Raw genomic sequence first — 22729 nt, forward strand, 5'->3', positions numbered from 1 at the left:
TCCTTCTTTTATGGCAAGATAGGGTGAAAGTTATGATCAGATGAGTTTGGAACTGAAGTCTCCACATATTTTTATGTATTGTTCTTGCTTACCCTCATGGCCATTGTGCAGCCATTGCATCACAACAAGAACGTACACATAACTCAGCTTTTCCAAAAGCAAATGCCCTTTCCTTTTTATTATTTCTGTTCTAATTTTGGGTTTTTTTCTCCCTTCAGGGAGAGGAATCTCTGACTTTGTTAAAATCTCTGCCTCTTGCTAAGGCTGAGGAAGTTGCAGAGAGACTGACTCTGTGGGGAAGACTGGCGTTACAGAACAGAGCAGATGATCCTGAAGAGGTACAGAGGCTTTTCACACCACAAAGTGTGCACACAAGTTATTCTGAAAAGGGAGAGGTATAAATATTTCCTGTGAGAGCTAACAGACTGGGGAATAAACACATATTACACCTATTAATATTTACTGTTTCCCAAGAGCTCTATAAGGGATTAATATATAAAATAACTTCGTTTTCCTTTGCTTTTCAACTGGCTGTACCTCAGACTTGGTAATTGTTGCTTAAGAAGTTTGTGGAATATTACATTGTACTTCAAGAGCTGAAGCCCAAGTCTGTTCTGGCAACATTTTAACAACAAAAACCAAATCTCTTCCTTTCCTGCAGCAAAAAACACAAATGTTTATGACTAAGACACTGGTGGAAGTCCTTAAATTCTGGTTCAGCATTCAAAAAGGTAAAGGTACAACTTCAACATCTTATCTCTTCCTTGTGTAAATGGAATCAAAATGGAATTGTTTTTCTCCTCCAACAGACAATCCCGTGAAGAAATGTGAATGTGAAGAAAACCTAAAGATGTTTGAAACACTTGCTACCCTGCAGGTGGGTATTTTTATTGTTTTAAATCCCTTTTGATTTACTGTAGTTACTCCAATTGTTCTTATCACATGGATCATGTTAAAAACTAATTGTATTTACAACATGCGTGAAAATGTTGCTTTTATTATTGACTTGAAATTGATCCTAAGGCTAATCTAGCAATTTAATCTAGTCTGGAACAGTTCCCAATTAGAACTCAGTTGTCTATTTAAACCAAAAATTAGATACTCTCACTAAAGCCTTAATTATTAATACTTCAAAGAGTTCATGATAGAGTGCTGTAAGAATTTATTAAGATCTCAGGACAGCAGGTTAAAAAAAAACTATTTAAAGGAAGTTACATGGATACAAATATATTTTTTTGTTGTTGTTGTTGTTGCAGAAGTATTTTGATATCTTTCTCTCAGATGAGGAATACAGGAACCCTTCACTGATATCTGCTCTTCTTGAGGATCACATAAGCTCTTACGAACGTGTCAGATCTGCATCCAAGTCTAGAAATGTGCAAGCAGCGAATTGTAATTCAAAATGTGGCAAGCCCAAAAGCCCTACCACTGAATCCAGGTTGTACAGACTGGCTTTGCTCCTGAGAGTCTCAGAGCATGAACTGGGAGAAAAATTGGCCTTGAGGGCCCTGGATGATGGAAAAGTAGAAGTGGCTGTCAATATATGCAGGTAAAACTGCAGAACTTTTCAAGATCATCACTTTTAATGGGCTTTTCTGAAACATTTCTGCCATTTTTTTGAGTTATGTAGAGCAAAGGAAAGGTTGTTTTAATTAAACAATTAGAACAGAATTATGTAAAAGCCCTAAGAACTACTGGCTTTTTAACATCCTTCTCTTTCCTAATAGGGAGTTCTATGAAAACAGCTGGAATGGAAAGACAGGGAAGCTGCTGTTTGCAGTGTGTCAAAGGCTTTGCCATATGCTGGGAGCTGATGTTCCAATGATCACTCCTGATGGGATGGATCTTCCAGCAGTGATCCATGAGCTGGCTGGCCAAGCAGCCACACTGTGCAGTCCAGGTAATTCCTGTTCCCATTTCCCTCATGTTGGGAGTCCAGCTTTCCAAGCAGTGTTCAATAAACCTGAAAACCAAGTGAATTTCTAGATCTGCATCTATGAAAATCAGTGCTGCAATATTGTTTCCTTTTAATTGGACAGACAAACCTTCCATTCCTGCTAATGATCTTAATATTTTTTACAGATTTAGTGCTGGATTGTCTGGAACTCTGTAAATATACTTCACTTGCCAAGGAAATTTATGGACAGTGCCAAATGGACAACTATGAATTTACAGCAGAGGTATTTTCTGTGCTGTTCACTCTATGTATTATTTTCCCTCTCATTTCTCCAGCACTCTTTAATCAAAAAGCCAACAACAACAAAAAAAATCCACAAATAAAAATTTCCTAGAATTTGTGTGCTCTTCAGCTTAAAGAATAAACTGATTTGAGTCCTGAAAGCAGTGCAGCTGTGGGACAAGCACAAGTAGCATTCTCCACTTACATTTCAGTATAATAAATACTGCTGAAAATAGTGATTTTTATCAAACAGCTCCTGCCAGGACTGGCAGAGAGCTGACTTGAAAGTATGGCAGAGAGGGTTTGTTTTTTAAATGAATGTATTATGTGGAAGCTTTCCCAAGAGTTCTGTAAAACTTTAAGTTGATCAAGCTCTTGAATAGCAGCTTTGTTTTCTGTTTAGGTCAAGCAGTGCTTTAGGCTACTTGAAATGAATGGGCTCTTACAGCTGGAGTGGAGTAGAGCAGAGTGGCTGGGCTTGTTTATCCACAAAATATTATTTTTCTAGAAAATGGTCCATTTGCAAAATGTTTGCTTATAATATTTGGCCAAGAATGTTTATGAAAGCCTCCATTAAATTGAATAAGAGTGCATTTTGGCTTTACAACTAAACAACTGCAACATGAAAGACAAATGTCGCCACTGTGGGTAGGAAATGGATTTATTGCCATTGGCCATTTAACAGAATTACTACTTTCAAATAGAACATCATGTTCTATTCCTGTATTCCAAAACAGAAACCTGTTAGTGGACTCATTAACTCTGCTTTTTCTTGTGTGTACTTTTGACAATGTTCTTACTTAGACAACATCTTCTGGAGGAGATAAAGATCCTTATAAAGAGTGGACATATGATGATTTCTTTAAAGAAGATGGGATAGTCCTGGATCCTCAGACATCTCTTCCAGTTGCATATGAACTCACTTCTGCTGTTCTGCCTATTTATGGTAAGCTTGCTCTCCTTAATATTGAGACAATAGAAAATCTATGTTTCTTACTGATTTTATCTAGAAATACAAATAATTCATCTTGCGTGTGGAAATTACCGCCTCAGAAATCTCAGACAAACTCATGGTAGAAATACCCATCAGGGGGTAGAGAATGGAAAGATGACTTTGGGTTTGGTTCATCTTTCCACACATCAAGAGTTTAATGTTGACTATCTCATCCAAGGGATTTACACACACAGTAATTATTGAAAACTGTTGGATTCCTTTGTGAGTCTGGGAAATATTCCCTGCTTGAAAGTAAATTCTGAGCAGGCACAGTTGAAAATAGCAGCAAATGGCTCTTGGGGTTCACGTGTCTCTATTTTGTGTTGTGTCCTGTGGTATTTTTAGGGTTCTCCCAGACTTGCTGGTGTTGCTGAGTTCCTGGCACACTGCTGATGAACATTTTCTCTCTTTCAGAGGGCAAGCTGTACCCCCTGGAGTCTCAAAGCCTGGCACACAGAACATTCATGGAAGGTATCACACACTGCTTGGGTGGGAAAGGACCTTAAAAATCACCCAATTCCAGGGGCATGAGGGCAGATCCACCACAATGAAAGTTTAAACAGACCGCTGGAAAACATGAGGTTTAAATTCACCCTACACAAGCATGACTGACTCACAGGGGGTTTTCACAGGTGCCTAAATGTTCCACTTACAGCCAGATTTTAGGGGGTGGTTTGGTTCAGCACAGAAGTCACTAGTTTGGGTGGTAATTCCCACCATTCCACCATGGGATTTTTGAGCATCTCAAAACTTGTACTTCAGGACAAAAGTTCTACCACTATGAGAGAAGATCATCAAGGCCTGTCCAAGAAGACAACTTCTAGTCAAAAATCTGTATGCTTTGGACTAAAATGGGAATCTGTATTAAGTTAAAAACCTTGAAAATTTATGTTTTAAAGGGAACTAAGGCATATCCTGAGTCATAACTTTTATGACAAAAAAGAGAAACTGCTCTAGATTAACTCCAAGAACAATATGCTTCATAATTACTTTCTGAGATTGTTTTTAAAATATTTCACAGGACACAACTTCCTGCTGCCTGTTGGATCTCCCTTCTCTGCAGCAGTGCAGAACCTGCTGGAGTGCAGCCAGTTCCAGCTGGCCCTGCAGCTCACGGTCTGTGCCTTCGGCTCCTGCCTCCAGCATGGCATTTCAAACACCTCAGATCTGGCCCTGAGTGAAAAGGTGACTTTTAGCAAGTTTAGAGTGGTTCTCTAAGGATTTGGGAGGCAGGGGAAAGGCTCTCATCATGACCTTCTATTAGCACCACTTGATCAGATGTTGAGTCAGTTTGTGAAAGGAGCTGGTCCTCTTACTTTTTCATGGTCCTCTTACTTTGCAAGGTGCATTCAGAGCTGAACTTTTATTCCTGGCCTTCCTGCAGAGACTAGAATGAGTGTTAATGGTTTACTCTGTTCTTTCATGTTGTTTTGCCATTGTTTAGTATGGGAAAAGTCACAAGGAGACTATTCAAGAACCATTCCTCAATTGAAAAGCACTTGGAAAACAGAAATCCTTTTCCTATCTAGAAGAAAACTTTGTAAGGCCTTAAATAAATCTGAAAATACAATTACTGTAGCACCTCCTACTATACTGTAAATGACAAGAAGTTGAAGATTTAGAATTTTATTTTTAATTAGGTGCTGTTTTCTTCACAACAGTCACATGAGAGCGATCTGCTACTCACTGAAACCAGAAGCTTCCTCATAGCTATGAAACAGAGGAGCAGCTCAGTAATCAGGACCTCTGCCCTGAACTTACTACACAAGGTAAGAATCCCCTGGGAAGGGTGAGGGAGCCACTTTCTTCTGCTCTACCTGGCAGTCACATGGAATTGTTTCAGTTGGAAGAGACCCCTGAGATCATGGAGCCCAATCCTTAAATTAAAGCCAAGTCCACCACTAGAGCATGTCCTAGGCACCACATCTCCACATCTTTAAACACCTTTAGCAGTGGTGTCTTAACCACCTCCCTGAAGAGCCTTTTTCAAAGAGTCCTTGAGCCCCTTGTGGGTTCTGTGTTCCTGCTCAATTTGCTCTGCTTGGAAGATTCTGGACAGTGGAAGCCTCACCTTTAGGGGATCCTTTAGGGTTCCAAATGACAGTAAAGGCCTTTAGAATCTGTAGGTATTCTCTATCTCACTTGAAATCCTGGGTTTGTTTTAGATTGGTAGTTTTCCTAGGTGTGGGGAGTTTTTAAAAAGCTTTGTGCAAAACCTGCAATTTACCATCTTCTAAGGCAGCTTATACTAAGGCAAGTGACTTTCAGACTGGCATCAGTATATTCAGATTTTAAATTTTAAATCCTGAAATGTATTTTTATTCTTTTTCCTCCCTAACTTAAAGACCAAACACACATCTAAATTATGGAGTATTTTTCCTGTGTTGCACTTGTTACAAAGAGACCTATTGAAGAAATTAAATAAATTCCTCAAGTTTATCATTTTCTTTCTCCCAAACCACAGGTGTTCAACTCTCGTGTCATCGATCAGAACCTGGCCCTGGGCTATTGCACCATTTTGCCCAAGGAAGAGATGTTCAATAAGTTGTGGGAGATCATAAACAATTCCTGGCAGAATTACAGAAGAGTTTCGGTAAATTCCCAAGGCCTTGAGTTTCTCCAGCAAACAGAGAATGTCAAAGAGATCCTTCATTTAGGGCCCTGGGAGAGGAGCTGCCTCTGTACAGTGGGAAGCTGCTGTCAATATGAATGTGATTTTCAACCTCATCATGACTTATTCCAAAGCTGGAAATTATTTATTTCAGGTCCCATCAGAATTTAGATCTACGTTATATTTTGGATAAAAGTACCTTTTGTGTTACTTTCTACAATGCTAGGAAAATATTTTAGAGAAAGTTAATTTTAAAGCACCTTTGAATTGCCAGCTCAGGAGGTGGGGTAGCCCTGACACCTCTGAGGTTTGTTTTCATTTTACACAGTTGTGGGATCATTTATGAGTTATTTGAAGTTCCTCTAAGGATTTAGAGCTCAAGATTCTGGATTTTCAGATTATTTATTAGACTTGTATTCACTTCCCTTCTCCTTCATTCTAGGCAGTAGCTCTGGTGGGAGCAGAGCTTGCTGACCAATATGGTGAGGAAGAAGAAAAGAGAAAATTCCAGGAATTGGTTATTGATGCAGAATGGGGTATCCAGCTTGGTAAATTTGGTGTAAGTTTTTATTTATTTACTTATTTTAGGGTTTTATTAACTAATCAGTTAATAATATAATCTGAGATGTGGATGAGTTTTCAGACAGATTTCCCGTTCAAATGTAAGCAAAGTTAGGGTTTTGTTTTTGATTTTTCTTTCTGCTTGTCTGCATAAATAAATATCAGAAATGAAAATGCAATATTTGAGGGTCCGCAAAAGAAAATTGAAGTTTAAAGTATTATTTGTCACAGGGGATAATCAGCAAATCTACTGCTTTTTCCTGCTCTGAAAGTGTCTGGATTGAAACTAAAAGGAGTCAAAGCTTCACTGTGTAAGGAATTAGTCTTGATGTTGTCTAAAAGACTCTCTTAAGAAGATGAATTTGTTTTTATCTGCAGATTTCTTTTGAGACTGTGTTTAGACAGCCACCAATAAGGAAGAAAGAACTCATAAGAGTGCTGGTACAAAACCCAGAAGTAGACACAGATCTCATCTTGAATTACTGCAGGTACTGATTCCATTAAATCAATTGCTGTAAAATCAACCATGGCCACTGAAATCTGTCTGCTTTAAATAAATCCTAATTAATATAAAACTGTTCCCTTAAAAAAAAAAAAAAGCTATTCAGAATACATCCTGCCCCTGGATTAATTTATTCTTAAGGAAAGAAAATCTTTGATGACACCAAAGCTCACAGAGAAAATCATGTTTTGTTTTTTCCTAGCACTTTCATGCTGGACAGTGATGCTGCACTGCAGCTTTGCATTGAAACCCTCCTGCTCCAGAACTCAAATGATGTTGAAGATGACTCTGCAGAAAGCAGTGAGAAGCAACCTCATTCCACATTACTGGCTAGAGCACTAAAAATAATTCCTCTGCTGAGCAGCACCAAAGACCTGGTCATGAGCCTCAGTGGAATATTGTACAAGGTAAAGAAAAAAAAAGTAAAATAAAGACACAAACAAAAAAACAACACAGCCACCTCCCTGGAATCTGCATCTAAAAATTGCTGCATGTCACTTGAATGACATATAATAATAATTCCACAGAAACTGAAAAGGTTGTGTTTTTTCCAAATTTTCTTACAGCTTGTAAATGTTAAGTTTCAGTTTTCTGCTTCTCTACAACCAGACAGAAAATTAAACAAAAAAGTAGCTTCTAAGTACACTGGAAAAGTTCTACATTAAAAATAGTTGGAGGCTAAAAATGATATGCTGGAGTTGTTTTTGTTTGATTGGGGTTTCATTTTGTATTTTTGAAGGTTGGGGTTTTTGTAGGGTGAGTTTTTTGGGGTTTGTGGGTTTGTTTTCAGCAGAATTGTTTGAATTGTTTGGTCTTTGCAAAATCCTGCTGCCTTATTTTAGGATTTAAGAAAGTGTTTTAGAGAATTATGTCATGGTGCTGTATTAACATAACACTGAAGAAACAGAAATTAGTACTAAAATTGGGGAAAAGTCAACACTTTTGTATGCTTTTATAAGACAAATCATGTAAGAGCTTATAAAACAGATTGTTATTTTGAACAGCTGGATCCATATGACTATGAAACTCTGGAAATTGTCCTGAGAGTGATCCAAAGTGCTGATGAGAAGAACACCAGCATCCAGCTGAGCCAGGTGTGTCCAGATGTGTGACCTTGCTAATGGCACCCCGATTCTGCTTTCTCTATTTATTGATGGAGCTATTCAGCTCTGTTGAAATTAAATTAATTATTCCATGTACACATCTTTCCCTCAGAAAATAGCCTTTAAAGAGTGATTTATAGTAATTTCTCAGCCATTTCTATTTTCTGATTTCTTTTTTATTTTCCTAGGCTTTGAGTCTCCTCAAACATCTGAAATCTTACACAAGGATTTCTCCACCAGTGGACCTAGAACACCAATATGTTTTGGAGCAGATGATTGCCTTGTCTCCAGTTGCTCACACCAGGCTGCCCTTTCACCTGCTGTTCTTCAGAACTGCCCAGTGTTTCTGGAACATTATATGTAAGTTCAGGATCTCAAATTGCCTTTCTCTGCCATCTCTGACTTTCAAAGTGCCACAGTTTATGTTATATATTAACTGTAATTCTTCATGAATGCAGTCTTCATCACAACTACTTCTGAAAGCACTTCTTGTGCTCCCAAATTGCTGCTCAGAGGAGCTGATAAATACAGTGCAGGGTTTGTCCTCAAATCCTCTCCTAAGACCTCTAAAATTTATCCACATATCCCAGTTTCCAACCCAGTGGGGATAATTAGGATCAGATCCTTTCTCTCCCAATGGAGGTCCCCATCCACCAATAAACTGGAAGTGCTTAATTTCACAGAGGGAGCTGCCAATGGATTGTGAGACTCTCACAGGCAACATTTCCTTTTCAGCTGCAGAGCTCAGTGAGGAAACCTTCCCAACCCTTCTGTTGATTTCCAAACTAATGAAGGTAAAGTAACAGCTTGAAGGAATTGATTTCAATCTTATTCCCCCACACCCTAAAAAGAGAAGTTTCCATCTTTCTTTTGCATGATGTTGGCCTCACTGTAGAAGCTCTGACAACTCTTACTCTACCATTTTTCCAGGTTTCCCTGGATACTTTCCACATGTCTGCAGTTCGACATGTCTTTGAAAAAAAACTGAAACCAAAAATACTCAAAATGAGAACCAGTGGCTGCACCTCAGTTGTTAACAAGGAAACTGTCAAAACTGTGCAGGCACTTCAGTCCTATTTGCTGTCCATAGTCAACCCAGAGTGGGCTGTGGCCATGGCTCACAAGATTGCCCAGGAATTCCCCACAGGTGAGTTGCAAATGGGATGGGGAAGGAATGGGGGAGAACAGGCTTGGGACAAGCAGAGCGAGGGTGGGAACAAATATTTGTTCACTGATCCTGAATAACACCATGCAAAGTTGGAGGATGAAAATGAATTTGTCTCCTGCATCCAGCTGGGAGCAGTAAGTTAGAAAAACATCCATTTGATATCATAGTTGCTGTCCTGCCAAAAGTTTCTCCATGTTCACACCATCTTCAGACAAGTTTTCCATCAAGAGCTAATATATCAGCCCAATTTAATCACTTTCTCCTCTATTTGAATCCAAATAAATAATATTTTTTTGCTCTTTAGACATAAAATATTTCCTGGTGTTTTAAATAGCTTCTACTTTTTTTTTTTTTTATTCTTCAAAAGAAAACTGATATAGTAGATAGCATAAGAAGGATTAATGAAAACTTATTTACTTCTTTCCCTTCCTTTTCTTAAAAAAATTAAAAAGGTCCTGACCATGTCCAGGCACTGAAATTCTGTCTCTATCTGGCTGAGAAGTGGCTAAAGAGTACTACAGCTGAGGTAATGGAAACTGCTTGCCAGATTGTTGTGAAGTTATTACAAAATACTAATGTTTGTATTTTAATTTTTGGTGTTTTGGGCAGTGGTGTGTAAATTGTACCATAACCAACCCTGATATAGGAAATACTTTTGGGGAAGTCACCCCCAGAAGAATCTAGTCTGTCCTGGAATATTCTTCTGCAAAAATCAGGCTTGGTGTTCTTGGAGCATGGACAAAAAATGGGCAATTTTAGGGAAGAATAATTTGTTCTTCCTCCTGTTGTGTGCATTTTTCTTGCTGCAGGAGAATGAGGTGGGAGCTGATCCAGCTTTGATCGATAGCATTATTAATTTTTCCTTACTCTTCCAAGATTCTTTAGCTGTTATTCACCTTTCACAGGGAAAGGTGAATCTCAGCTTTGGTGATAAATCCAAACTTCCTATGGAGTTGTTGAGGCACAAAGGACCCTAAATAGTTCTCTGCACTTAGTCACATGATCAGAGAGAATTATGCCAAAATTAAACTGAAATTTGAGCAGCCATGAATTTTAATATTAACCTTTTTTCCTTCTACATTTTACCTCAAAATCTCTTAATTTTACCTACCTGTACATATTTTGTCTCTTTCACAGTGTAGCTTTGCATTTTTTTTCAAAATACTTCTCCTAGCTAGAGCAATGTGGTTAATCCCCTTAGCAGAAAAAATACCTGTGGGTACAAGTGTGGGGACATATCTGAAGAGAAGATCCTCCTGTCCAGTCTGTAAAAAGATGATTTTTCATTTGCTTTTGAGTAAAAGAGGCTTTTTTAATGTGAGACTCTGAACTCTTTTATGTAAAACTGTGTTTTGTTAAAGGATGAGCAACATGAGAAAGCAGAAGTCCTCCAGAGGAACTTACACTTGCAGTATAAGAGAGCAGCAACAGAAAATGTCCTGATTGCAAATAACCTGAACACTGGGGAGCATCTAAAATCTATTGGGAAACCAGCAAATCTGATTGTTTTACTGTATGAACACCACAGCATAGACCAGAGATTCCAAAATCCAGCTGGCAGAGATTATCCAGGTCAGTTTCCATCATCCAGGCTCAAAGGAGCAAAGAGAAGCTCTTTTAAAAACCCCAGCTCTGGTTTGGATATTACATTGCATGCACCTCTTCCTGTAGATATCCATGTGGCAGCCAAGGAGATTGCTGAGATTAACAACTTGGATATGAACAAAATTTGTGACAAACTGCTGACCAAATGGCTGTGTCCAAGCACACCATCCCCAGGAGTAAGTCATCACTTTGGGGTTTGAAGGAAAATGACCAGTTATATAAAATATGGGCTTTTTAAACATCACTTGTTCAAAAAAACTGAGGCTATTCTGTACAAATTGCCTGTAGTACTCATGAATCTAAGAGTTAAAAACCTTCCTAAAATAGCACACCGATGTCTGTGGTGTGAAGGATTTGAAATGCTTTTCCTTCTCTCTGTGCAGAGAATCAAACCCTCCCTTTAGTGCAGCCTGAAGTAGTAAAGCAGCTGTAAATAGATCAACCTCATCAAACACTGCTTTAAGCAGGGATATGGCCCAGCTATTTATCCAAACAATGTGGAAAACTCATCTAAATTTTCATTTCTTTTTAAAGAAAACCCAAGAAATCTTTGGAGATGTACAGGAGGACGAAGAACTCCGAAGGTGTGTGTGTTGTCTTACCTGTAATATGGTGAATTATTTTTAACTTGCCAGTTAAAAATGGCTTTTTCATGAAATCTAACAGTGAGGTGTGATTCAGAACTCACTGTTCTTATTTTTACTTTCTGCTGACATCACTTTTGAATCATCAAAAATAAAGTATTTATTTATACCACAAAATGCCACTGACAATAATTTACATCTGTAGGTGCTTAAGAGTAGCTTTTTGAAGCTTTTCCCTTCCTTTTTCATATCCTTGCTCTCTTTTTGACAGTGAAATATTTACACTTAAATGACATTTGATGTGTTGTATTTCAGTAGCTGTACCAGTATTAAAAACAAAACCATTTTTGCAGGGTTATTTACCTACTTCAGTCTCACCCAATGGATTACAGTTCAAGAATGCTTTTTGCAATTACAGCATCTGACACATCTGTGAGTTGCTAAATTCTTGTTTTAGCTTTTTACCTCTTATTAAAATCAAATGTCATCTGCTTAACTGCAAGAGCTTCAACTTTTGGCCTTTGCATCTGTGTTTTGGATGGTTTATGATTTGTATGAGCTCTGTTTTCCCCCCTTCACCAACCTTTGGGTTAAAACTAATTTTCATTGAATTTTGCTATTAACTCTCAAGAACAGCCCTTGAACTCTGGGTTTTCTAAACTTATTACTGATATTACCTGAAACAACTTCATGAAACATTTTCTAGAGTGTGCCTTAAGCTGGTGGAAGACATTGGCTCACTTTGGGTGGAATGAAAGCAGAGTGGTAAAATTTTTTCAGCAGAACTGTAACCTCCAGATTTTCCACACTGAATGATATTTGTGATACTGTATATCACAAATATTTTTCTTTCCTATATTAATAGTCTGAAATCTATAAAACTACAGGGTGATATACATACCTAGGATGATCCTTCCTAGTTGTTCAGACAATTGTTGTAACTTTGGGACTGTGTTTTCCCCCTCAGCCCTTTGGTGACACTCAGCTGACGTTTGCTCACAGGACCAGAGCATTCAGGTGTTTGCTCTACCTGGCAGATACCGACACTGTGGAATCACTCTTCAAGAAACCCATTGAGAAAGTCAAGTAAGAGGAATTATTTTACATATTAAAGCAACAGAAGGACACTTTCCAGCGTTACCCTGAGCTCAGATACATGGATTAAAATACAAACATCACTCCTGCTTTGGGGGGTTTATTTTCACAGGTATTTTCTGAAGTGCTGCATTTATCTGGCAGAGTTTGAGACCTTGAATATTGCATACACTTATGAATCATTCCACAAGAGCCCTAAGGAAGGCATGATTAAAGGGCTATGGAAGAACCACAGTCACGAACCCAGGGTAGGATTTTTTAATCCTTTGTAAATTTTGTTACACATTGTATGAATTTACACCTCTGCAAAGCACAGGCTCTTCTAAGCACTTTTCTTCAATATACTCTGGAAATGACAGATAAAAGCTTTGCCCTTCCTACAATTAGAAAATAAAATACCACATGTAGATGGTTTAGGTTTTTTTCCTCCCATGTGTACAATAATTTTGGAAGTGGCTTGGAAAGGTTTGAAGAGGATGAATTTCTGCTAAAATGCAGCATGTCCTTGCTCCCCTTCAGGCTGTGAGACTGGTGACAGAGCTGAGCTTGGAATACAAAGTCTATGATCCCCAGCTCTGGAATGGCCTCCTACAGAAACTCCTGGGCTTCAATATGGTAAGGAATTTTTAAGGATAAAGTCCTGCAGCAAGGGGAGAAAAAGGCTGGGTTTACCCAGTGATTTGAGAAGAGCAAGAAGCTATAAACTGTGGTTACTTTGAGCTCTGAGCTACTTAACTGGTGAAGATTTGAGGAATTTGAATTTTGATCTTAAATTGTTATACTTCCATTTTTTAAAAGCCTTTCAGAATAAATCCTATGGTAACAAATTGAAAATTTTCTTCATATTATTATCAATTTATAACATAATAGGCACATTCTTGTGTGCAAATATATACAAACTGTGCATATATGTATTTACATGTGTGTACATATATACCATGACCCCTGAAATGTATTTATGATGATGGAAATCCTGATTGTTGCCATTCAGAATCCTAATTGCCTGTGACTGTCAAATATTATGTAAAGTTGCTGGTGCCTAAGGAGGTAACAGATGTACCTGGCAGTGTGCTTGATAATTTAATTTACTAAACTACAAAGCAAATTTCCATAGGTGTCAAAGGAACATGGGTACCTTGAGAAACTCTTTTGCATCCTGCATATAAAACAAGCTAAATGCAAGATAGATTATTGCCAAATCTTCAGAAACACCAAAGAACTTTTTTTTTCCAGATTCAGTATCTAAGAAGAGTTTTGGTTGCAATTACTGGGATTCCTTCATTATGGGAGGTAAGCAAACATTGTCTGGCTCCCCATCTTTTTCTTCACTTAACAGGAATTTGGAGTGTTTGTGTGTCAGCCATGAAAAGATTCTGTTTGAATTCCTATTATTTCTATGACAGTGCAATATAGCAGTAAACATGGGACAGAATATGCTTAAATCTTAGACTCTGAGCTAAGGAAAGCAATGTTAGGGAACCATTCATCCAGGATAAATAAAAAGGAATAATGACAGGCTTCTTCCAGGTGCAGTGGGTTGGGGTGTCTGTGTTTATAACACACTCTGTTACATCTGGTTTTGGCTGAAATCTGAAAAAAAACTTTGTTACCACCAGATTCCCAGCTTCAGCCGAGCCTGGCGCAATGTGGTCCTGTCCCCCTTCCTCACAGGTAAGGTTGTAACTCCCTGTCCTGTTCCTGGAGTAACTTGGTGGTAGATTTACTACACCTTCTTCTCTTTCTTTCTCAGCCTCGTGTCCACCAAGTCCCAAACAGCTCCAGGAGTGCCGGGAGTGCTTTGTGATCCTGCTCAGGTGAGTGCCCAGTCCTGACCTAACACTGCTCCTGAACATTCTGTGCATAAACCAGACTTGCATTGCCTTTGCAGTGTAAAAAACATGCTGCTGAATCGTTTCATTCACCACAATGCTCTGACTTGCTCAAAAGACCCACCAGGAGCTCAGAGAACCTGACTTGAATCAAAGTTAGCTCAGAAATGGAAAAGATTTGGGTTGGGAGGGACCCTAAAGATTATCTGGACAGGGAGCCTACACTACTGTGCAGACACATCTGTACCAAAGCTCTGCTCTGGGCAGGTGGCCAACAATTCCCCTCAAAACAGGCTGCTTAGAAAGAGAAACTGGATTTGGGAGTTTTTTCAGGCTAGAAAATCCTCATGAGTTTGTATTCGGTGAAACTTCAATTTGCTTGGCCATTTCTGAAATTTATGTGAGGCAGAAATGTGTTGCTCTACCTGACTCCCAAATCTCAGGGCAGTTTTGCTGACAGCACTAAGCCATGCAGTTAAACAAATCACAGCTGAGAACTTCTCTCCTGATCTCCTGAAGGTGTCCTGTCCTGGCTGACCTGGATATGGTTGGAATTGCTAAACAATACACCCAGCTGGACCTCCCAGCTTTTGCCCTGGGGTGCCTTTTGGTCATGCCTCACTCTGAAGGGAGAGAGCAGCAAATTCAGGTAAATCAGAAGTTTTGTGTCTCTGCAAGGAAAATGTCCTTAAGCGTGTCCTGCTCATCAGAGCAGATTAAAGGCAAATTCCAGTTAACTTCAACACATCCCTGCTGATAAATGCTCAACATTTGCCACCCTCAAAGGCTTCTACAGGGATCATGTGAACACTTCCTCTTTTTTTTTACTTTGAAAGTTCAGTCATCCCCAGTAGCTTTGTCATCTGACTTTGCCTTTAGAGAATTTGAGGATGTTTTATGGGATCCCACACATAAAACTAATGGGGTTAAAAACAAAACAGTAAAAGCCAAGCCAGAGAAGATTGTAAGAAAAGTACTGAATCCTACACTGGAAGGGTGCAGAGTTGAAAGCCCCTGACTTCCAAGGAAGATGTCTGATATGCATAAATTGTGATAGAAACCTTCTGCCTTAAAGCCATATCCTCACCATCCTTGACATTTTCCTGTCTCTTCTCATTTGCTTCCATAATTTCTGCTCTGCATTGTTCTCCCGGATGAAGCATTAGAGGCTGTTTTCATATTTGTCACCAGCAAAATGGGACCAGTAAAGGTACCTTAAATTTTTAGACTTCCAGTCATGAAAGTTCCACTCAGAAAGGGGTCCCCAAATCACAGTTTAAGTGTAAGACACTCTGCCTGCTGGCAATGAGTCAAAAAATCCTGTGACAGCTACAGCAAAACACCATTTGAGAACTAAAAACAACACTTCCAGTGCAAGCACACAGATCCTGGTTTGATAAATTTGTGCTTACACACAGAATTTCTAAAAGATCCCTGAATAAATCAAATACTTTTTCTGAAGGGAGAGTTCCTGCTTTAATCAATCACAGAATAATAATGTTTTGTAACTTATTTTCACAAGGGTTTATTATCAACCTGTAAGAAAGAAACTGTGCTGCAACAATTGGATGAACACATGGACACTGGAGAATTGGTAGCATTTGCTTCCCAGGTAAATAAATAAAATTTACTTCACTTCCCTTTGGCTTGGATATCAACTTTTCTGATAGCTAAGTGTTTGCAGGACCTTCTTCTATTCTCTCCTCTGATCTTGTCCAGCCTTACTTGACATAATGTTCAAAAAATGTAAAATACATTTTTATTTATGTTGTGCAGCTGAAAAACTTGTACATAGCCCTGTGTTCAGGGCTGTCCCTGTTTGGAGGGCAGCAGAACCACATTCTTTTTTTAATAAGTACTTGAAGCTAAAAGGGTTTAAGAAACTGTGCTTTTGTCTTGCCTTGAGCTGCCTCCCTATGGGCAAGTTTAACTCGCTTCTCTCTCTGAATCTGGGATCAGTTTTCATAAAATCTGCCATTTCACAGCACTTAAAAAATTATTATTTTAAAAATAAAAAGCCTATTCTCTATAGAGTCCAATATGAAAACCATGAGCTCCTTCCATTCAAAACTAAAATCTCTTTTGTCTAAAATATTAACATTTTTCATTACTAAAACTTAAATCTATAGATCAGCTCTTTGGTTTTGGACAGTATCATCAATGAGAAGCTATATGAACAGTTCTGGAAAAGCAAATATTATCCACTGTTAAAGCAACACCTGATAAACACCCACAGAATAAAAGAGCTGGTGGATTATTTTGTCAAAAATAACTGGTAAGTTAATAAATGGTAAAAATCCAGGTGTAACCGGTAGCAATTACAGAAATTAAATCTCACTTTTATTTTATTTTCTTCTATTTGAAGTCATGGAGGTTTTCTAATACTTAGTCTTCAAGGATTTTTAAAGTATTGTTAGGTTAATAAAGAAATAAATTGCACCTCACCAGGATAGAATTTTACAGCCATTCAAGAACAAGTAACAGATTGTTAAGCCTGGACAAGCATCAGATCAAATGGAGTTAAAATGAAGCAACCAGAGTGAAATAATCAAAACCTTGACTTTACCTTTAGGTGAATCCAGCTCAGGGGCATCAGAGTCACAGCTTCAGCAGTAAGAATGCTCAGAAAAAAAATAAATGAGCTGCCTGTACTGAAGACTTGAGAACTGGTGGTTTTGCCATGAGGTTTTCAAGAATTCAAAGCACCTCTTGTGCTGCCCTTAAATCACAAACAGAGCTGGGTTGGGCCCTATTCACCTGTGGCTGTCTCACAGCACCTGGGCTCTTCTCACACCTGGGCACACTCAGAGCCCAAACCCTGGGGGTTGCAGGGCACTGTTACCACTTTTCCCACACTCAGACTAGGACAGGAACCAATAAACATTTACATTCTATATTTATTCGTTTTATTAACAGTCCCAGGGAAAAAGCCAGGCTTGTTTTCTCTAATGGGAAATGACAGGGCCCATCTGACTTCAAAGCTATGGGATCATACTTTGGCTTTTTTGCCTCTGTTGCCTAAATTGGTTGCTTTTTAGAGAGCTTCATTTGACAAAGTTGATCAACTTTTGCTTCTTACAGCCTTGACGATGCAAGAGCCCTGATTCAAGAGTATCAAGAGAAATGTGGAAACCCTGCTCTGGCAGACGTCTCTGCCTCTCATCTTCTGCAGGTAAAACAAACCATTTCTGCACCTCAGGCAATATTTTCTCCTTTTTATCTAAAGACTTTCACCCAACTTCTTGCAAAAATACATTTTAGCTGATCTACTTTAGTAACATGTATATAATAAAATATCCCTTCATTAATTCAAATAACTCATTGTACCTGAACCAAGGCTGTGCCATGCTAAGCATCACTTTCAAGGACTTTCCCAGGTCCTGGATCACATCCCGTTTTCCTAAGCCCTATTAATGTTGTTCTTTCACCTTCCAGATGTACCTGAATGGATCAAAGGGGTCTTGTGTCCTGGAAGTGCCATAAATTAGGTCAAGATTTACCCTTTTCCCTCCTCCCTCTCCTGGCAGGAGCGGGGGCTGTGCATTCAGAACTCTTGTACTGCTCAAGAGATCATCAGATTAAAACTCCAAAGCTTTCACCAAGAGCATCCACAACCTCTCCACATTTTTCCAGCTGTTCTAGGCTGCTTCTCCATTCTCCACCCCCACAGAAACAGTTCAGACTGACAGCAGAATTTCCTGTTTGTTATCAGTTCATACTCAGCACTTTAACTTTGGGAAGGAGCAAAGTTTATTTCCTATACTTCAGGCCTGCTGTCAGGACCACTCTGAGATGTCATCCACAGCAAGAGAACCTTGTTATCACTGTGATAAACTTTTATAAAGCTGCAGGGGGTGTGGTTCATGTAAAATATTTTGTAGACAAATTGTAAGTGTAACTTTGCAAACTTATGTATCAATTTAGGCCTGACAGTAACAGTAAATAAGGAAATAAACTTATGCATCAATTCTGGCATTTCAGTAAAAACAAACTTGTGTGTCAATTTTGGCCTTACAGTATAAATTAAAAAGAAATAAACTTATATATCTCCATTTTGGCCCCTTACAATATTCTATAAACCTCTTGATTGTGAGTTTGTCAATAAATTCATGTTCCAGTTAATAGAATTCCCTGAGTATCATGTGACAAGGTTTTCTGTTCAACTTTGCTTTGACTGCATGAAGTACAATTAGCCAGAGGTTCTTGAGACACCAGCCTGAAATATCTTTTTTTCCAGGGCAAAGCAGGTTTATTTTGAATAGAAATTAGTTACTTAGTCAGTTCATGACACAGAAATAAGAGTTCCAGCTGATGGAAAAGTCATAATCCAGAGATCAAGGAAACTGGCCCCCATTCTAAACATTCTGCTGTGGGAGGCAAAAGATAAAAATCTGTTCTGTTGGAAAGTTACAGCAGTTGTGAGAAAGGGGAGCTGTTAAATACATTCAGGTCCCTGCAGCTGTGGGACCAGAGGAGCCACAAGGTGCTGTTTCTTCAACAACCCATATTTATCTTTAGCAGCTTTAAAAACCACATGGAATTACACCATTGAGAGCCTCTGTGCATGGAGCAAAGTGCACAGAAAATGGAGTGTCAGATGTGAGCCACAAGTAAAGGAAAACCTCTCCTCACTGGTTATAGACTTCATGAGATCATCATCCATGAAAGCAGAGGGAGATTTGAAACTGCTCTGATCAGAGAAAGACTCAAACTTTCTACAGTGAAATTACGAGGTAACTGTAATCCTTTCAGAGTCTAGCAAGTCATTTTACTCCTTTAACTTAGTTGGGAATCTTAAATTGAGAAAATTAAATATAAACTGGACTCTGGAGCAAACCCAGCCTGTTCCTAGAGCCCTCAAACTCTGTTCAATCCCAGTGCAAGCATCCCTTAAAGGTGAACACCAAACCACCACAACTGCTGCATTCTTCCCCAACGTCACCTCAGCCAGCTCAGCTTTTCTATGAAGTGGAGTTTATTACAACATTAAGGAACAGTATTTAGACATTTATCTTAATGGAATATTTTACAAATCAATTCATACAGAGAAAAGCAAACACAAGGTTGTTTAAATTCATGACAAGTTACATTGTTAAGCTGTTAGCAACAGTGCAGGGCTGTAAACGAGCAATCAAGTTTTGGAACTTGCAGCTCAGAAGGAGATGGTAAAAATACCAGACAAGCAAAAATATTTTTTAGGATTTCTTGTACTCGATTCTTTCTACCTTCACATCATCTCCAATTAGTTGATAGACATATGTAACTACTGTAGAAGCCTGGATGTCCATCAGCACAAATGAAGGAATGATGTTGCTGAAAAGAGAGGAAAAAACTCATATGATTGTGTGTCTATAACCCCCTTAGTGTTTCACCACTATTTAGCAGAAATCATTTCAAGAAAAATGGGAATTAATTCTGTAAGTGCAGCACATGAGATCTGAGGCTGTGAGCATTTCATGTCTCAGTCCAGATTAAGCAAGTAAAGCTGTCTAAGTTATACAACTCTAAGTATCCTCTTCCTGACATGTAAATCTGAAATATTAACCCTCACAAGTTTGTAGTTCAGTTTTGTAACAAAAAAAAAAAATTTGCCCCCAATATTCACTTACTTCTCTAAGGCATGGTAGGCTCCTGTAGCTGATCCTGGATTGATATAGAATTTATTTTCATGTTCAAATGCCTCAAATTTGTGTGTGTGTCCTGAAATGAGGATGTCCACATCAAACTGCCTCTGGAGCAGTGCCAGGCTGGCCATGTCACCCCAGGGGATCACCTGATGGCCGTGAATCAGCCCAATTTTGAACTGTCCAACAGTCACAACTTTCTGCTCAGGATAATTCAGGTTCTAAAAATTAAAGAAAAGAACAAACAAACTCAGATTAGACAGATTTATATTCAAACCCACCCCTATGCAACACCAAGATGGGGAGAGCTCAGGAACTCATTTCACCACTTTTACTTGAATGAACTCCAAAGGTAAAAAATGTAAAATATACCCCCAAAAAAAACAGACACTACCTCATCAAAGTCCCCTCTGACAACATGAACATCCCCAGCCAGGGTCTTGAGGTAGTCATAGGTGTCCTTGGTGCAGAGGTTCCCTGTGCACAGGATGTGTTGGATCTTGCCAGGCACCAGCAGCTTTTTGAACTTGGCTGGGAGGCTGTTGCAGCGATGGGGGATGTGGAGGTCTCCCAGCACCAACACCAACTTCAGGGGCAGGAGGGGAGAGAGGGTGACAGACAAGGGTTAGGGCACAGCCAGCACTGCAGTGTCCTCTGCACAGACACCACTTTGAATTTGGACCCAAAAGGTGTTAAAATAACAATGGAATGGTGATGGAATTTTGCTCTGTTCCATGGGAAATTATTGTCTTTGCCAGACCATGAGCAGAGGGAGCCTTACAAACACAGGTCTGCAGAATTATTTGTGTTTTGTTGCCAACAGTGCAAAATAACACATTCCTGTTGTACTACCTGATGTATTTTACACAAATTTGGGAGCTACCATAAACTATCCCACTGTTTTTTCTCTCTAACACATTTCAAGCACAGACCTGGCTAAACTGCAGCCACTTCTCTTAAAAAAACTCTTCATCCAAGTTTCTCTTACCTTATTAAAAAAATAAAAACAAAAAATATTTTTAAAAAGCAGCAAATCTGCAACATGTGTTAATAGCTGACCAGAAGAGGAAGGGTGTTCAGAACTCAGTGTAGAAACCACTGAAAAACTGAATAAGGCTAAAAAATAACAACAAAATATAAGCAGGGCACTGCAGAGAAGCCAATCCAGGTCACTGCACGGTGTTCCTGTTACCACTTCTATACATTTATAGTTTCAGATGCCAGAATAAAAATGTAGTGTGAGGCTTCAAAATAAAGGACTGAGATGATGCAAGGCCATGGCTTAACAGCATAGGCTTTAAATCTGCAAATAAAGCAATAATGCAAGCAACACAGGGCAAATTAATTGTGCAAAAAGGGCAGGAGAAGCTTTGTAAAGCAGGGAATGTTATGGCACTGCTCTGGGAAAAGCCTGGATCACTCAGCCCTAGGAACTCTAAGACTGGCTCCATATTAAAGAGATTTTTACCTCCCACTTCATGTTAGTGAGGCACTTCCTAAAATGATACCCTCAAATGTGTTTGTAAAGGACACAGCATGGATTTATTTATATAAACAAATATAAGTAGGCTAGGGAATTGTATTTTTTAAGATTCTTTTTCCTCATGGATTTTTAGGCCATGCAGTTACCTTCAGGCTAACTTGGGTAGTATTTTTGATTGGTTTGGGTTGGTTTTTTTTAGATTAAGAACATCTCAGTGCCACCAGCAAAGCCATCTGGAGACAGATGGTTGAAAGTACTGGTAAAGCAATACAAAAGCTTTTAAATCAACGAGTGACCAACTTGAAATGAAACCAGGAGAAGGAAAAAAAGACATTTTTGATGGTGTTTGAAGAGTAGAGTAACTGTGGGTAGCAGTGATTTGGATTAGTAAGTGGCAATAGATAGATTGTCTTACTGCTGCCTAAGGGACCTAAGTGTGCAGTACCAGTTATATATGTGATGTTTAGTAAAATTATCCTGCCACTCACACACCCCACCGAGCCAGCAGTGTGTGCACCCAGCACAGACATTCCCTTTGCTGACAACGCCAGCCCCACATTTCCCCAAAAATCACATTTCAGCTCCCATTCATTACAGAAAAGCTTGGCAGACCACAGGAACCAAACCAAATGAACAGCACTGCAGGGGGTTTAATCACCACAGGTACCTGGAGCTTAAAGTAGCGGCTTAAAATGACAAAACACTTGGATTTTACCAGGAATTTGGGTGTGATCTGGAGCGCGGATTGACCAGCAGCCCCTAAATTCATCTGAGCCACCTGCCAGTGACACGGAGAAACACGAACGAGCCCTTACCACGGGTGTTAGCGAGAGCCAAGGAGTGACTTACTCTGTGCCCAGCCTGATTGGAATGAAGGAGTTGATTGCAGGGGATGAGAAACAGGGCGGAACATGATCAATGTTAAACGAGAGGAAGCAACAGAAGAGAAAACACAGCCAAATGAACGGGCAAATAATAATTAATGAATTGTCGATGTTATGAAAGAAGCGTTAAATAATAATAAACAAAAAAAAAAAAAAACAAAAACAAACAAAAAAAAGCTATTACGGTAAAATTAATACAAATTATAAACGGGGCTCCTACAGTCAGGGCCCGGCCCTCACCCCCTGGGGGCCTCGCCTCAGCTGGGGACCGCCCTCCCGCCCGCTCTCCCCCGGCCCGGTCGCGTCGGGCCCGGCTCCTGCGGCCGTGCAGGGGGTTCCGGTGTGTCGGGGGTCCCGGGGTGTCCCGGGTGAGGGTCCCGAGGAGCTCCCGCGGTCCCCCCGCTCTCACCATCGCGCCCGCTCCGCTCCGGCCCTCCCGGAACCCGCCCGGCACCGCCCCCGCTACGGCGCCTGCAAAGGGACAACACAGCGCCGAACGCGCCCGCG

At 39.5% G+C, this 22729-nt stretch overlaps 2 protein-coding genes across 3 annotated transcripts in view; one reads left to right on the forward strand and one right to left on the reverse strand.

Moving 5' to 3' along the window:
* KNTC1 (kinetochore associated 1) overlaps window positions 1-18358 on the forward strand; it is a 31207-nt gene extending 12849 nt beyond the window's left edge. For both annotated transcript variants that reach the window (XM_086855399.1, XM_023937330.2), the window contains exons 31-64: window positions 219-338; window positions 662-731; window positions 810-877; window positions 1257-1549; window positions 1728-1900; window positions 2083-2180; window positions 2984-3125; window positions 3588-3644; window positions 4195-4358; window positions 4835-4942; window positions 5638-5766; window positions 6227-6343; window positions 6724-6833; window positions 7050-7254; window positions 7852-7941; window positions 8139-8310; window positions 8686-8744; window positions 8881-9097; window positions 9571-9644; window positions 10480-10690; window positions 10790-10899; window positions 11258-11307; window positions 11661-11739; window positions 12275-12393; window positions 12515-12650; window positions 12922-13017; window positions 13636-13692; window positions 14019-14073; window positions 14153-14216; window positions 14751-14880; window positions 15754-15843; window positions 16361-16506; window positions 17313-17403; window positions 17667-18358. In XM_086855399.1, coding sequence (XP_086711525.1) covers window positions 219-338; window positions 662-731; window positions 810-877; window positions 1257-1549; window positions 1728-1900; window positions 2083-2180; window positions 2984-3125; window positions 3588-3644; window positions 4195-4358; window positions 4835-4942; window positions 5638-5766; window positions 6227-6343; window positions 6724-6833; window positions 7050-7254; window positions 7852-7941; window positions 8139-8310; window positions 8686-8744; window positions 8881-9097; window positions 9571-9644; window positions 10480-10690; window positions 10790-10899; window positions 11258-11307; window positions 11661-11739; window positions 12275-12393; window positions 12515-12650; window positions 12922-13017; window positions 13636-13692; window positions 14019-14073; window positions 14153-14216; window positions 14751-14880; window positions 15754-15843; window positions 16361-16506; window positions 17313-17403; window positions 17667-17714 — 3948 coding nt within the window. In that variant the 3' untranslated portion in view covers window positions 17715-18358. The remainder of the gene's footprint in view (window positions 1-218; window positions 339-661; window positions 732-809; window positions 878-1256; window positions 1550-1727; window positions 1901-2082; window positions 2181-2983; window positions 3126-3587; window positions 3645-4194; window positions 4359-4834; window positions 4943-5637; window positions 5767-6226; window positions 6344-6723; window positions 6834-7049; window positions 7255-7851; window positions 7942-8138; window positions 8311-8685; window positions 8745-8880; window positions 9098-9570; window positions 9645-10479; window positions 10691-10789; window positions 10900-11257; window positions 11308-11660; window positions 11740-12274; window positions 12394-12514; window positions 12651-12921; window positions 13018-13635; window positions 13693-14018; window positions 14074-14152; window positions 14217-14750; window positions 14881-15753; window positions 15844-16360; window positions 16507-17312; window positions 17404-17666) is intronic.
* Window positions 18359-19188: 830 nt separating this feature from the next.
* VPS29 (VPS29 retromer complex component) lies at window positions 19189-22199 on the reverse strand. Its single transcript, XM_086855452.1, has 4 exons — window positions 22054-22199; window positions 20250-20441; window positions 19841-20076; window positions 19189-19544 (listed from the first exon to the last, which is right to left on the reverse strand). The coding sequence occupies exons 1-4, from the start codon at window positions 22105-22107 to the stop codon at window positions 19427-19429; spliced, it is 600 nt and encodes a 199-aa protein (XP_086711578.1). The 5' UTR covers window positions 22108-22199; the 3' UTR covers window positions 19189-19426.
* Between the last annotated feature and the right edge of the window lie 530 nt (window positions 22200-22729).

The sequence above is a fragment of the Cyanistes caeruleus genome, chromosome 18 (assembly GCF_971803275.1).
Source record: "Cyanistes caeruleus chromosome 18, bCyaCae1.hap1.1, whole genome shotgun sequence".
NCBI lineage: Eukaryota > Metazoa > Chordata > Aves > Passeriformes > Paridae > Cyanistes > Cyanistes caeruleus.

Excerpts from the sequence above, each read along its gene's own strand:
- VPS29 (XM_086855452.1), bottom strand. The coding sequence starts at position 22,107 with ATGAATTTAGGGGCTGCTGGTCAATCCGCGCTCCAGATCACACCCAAA. Across the intron at positions 20,442-22,053 it reads AGATCACACCCAAATTCCTG|TTGGTGTTGGTGCTGGGAGA; the intron begins GTAAAATCCAAG and ends CTGCCCCTGAAG. Across the intron at positions 19,545-19,840 it reads GCCTACCATGCCTTAGAGAA|CAACATCATTCCTTCATTTG; the intron begins GTAAGTGAATAT and ends CTCTCTTTTCAG.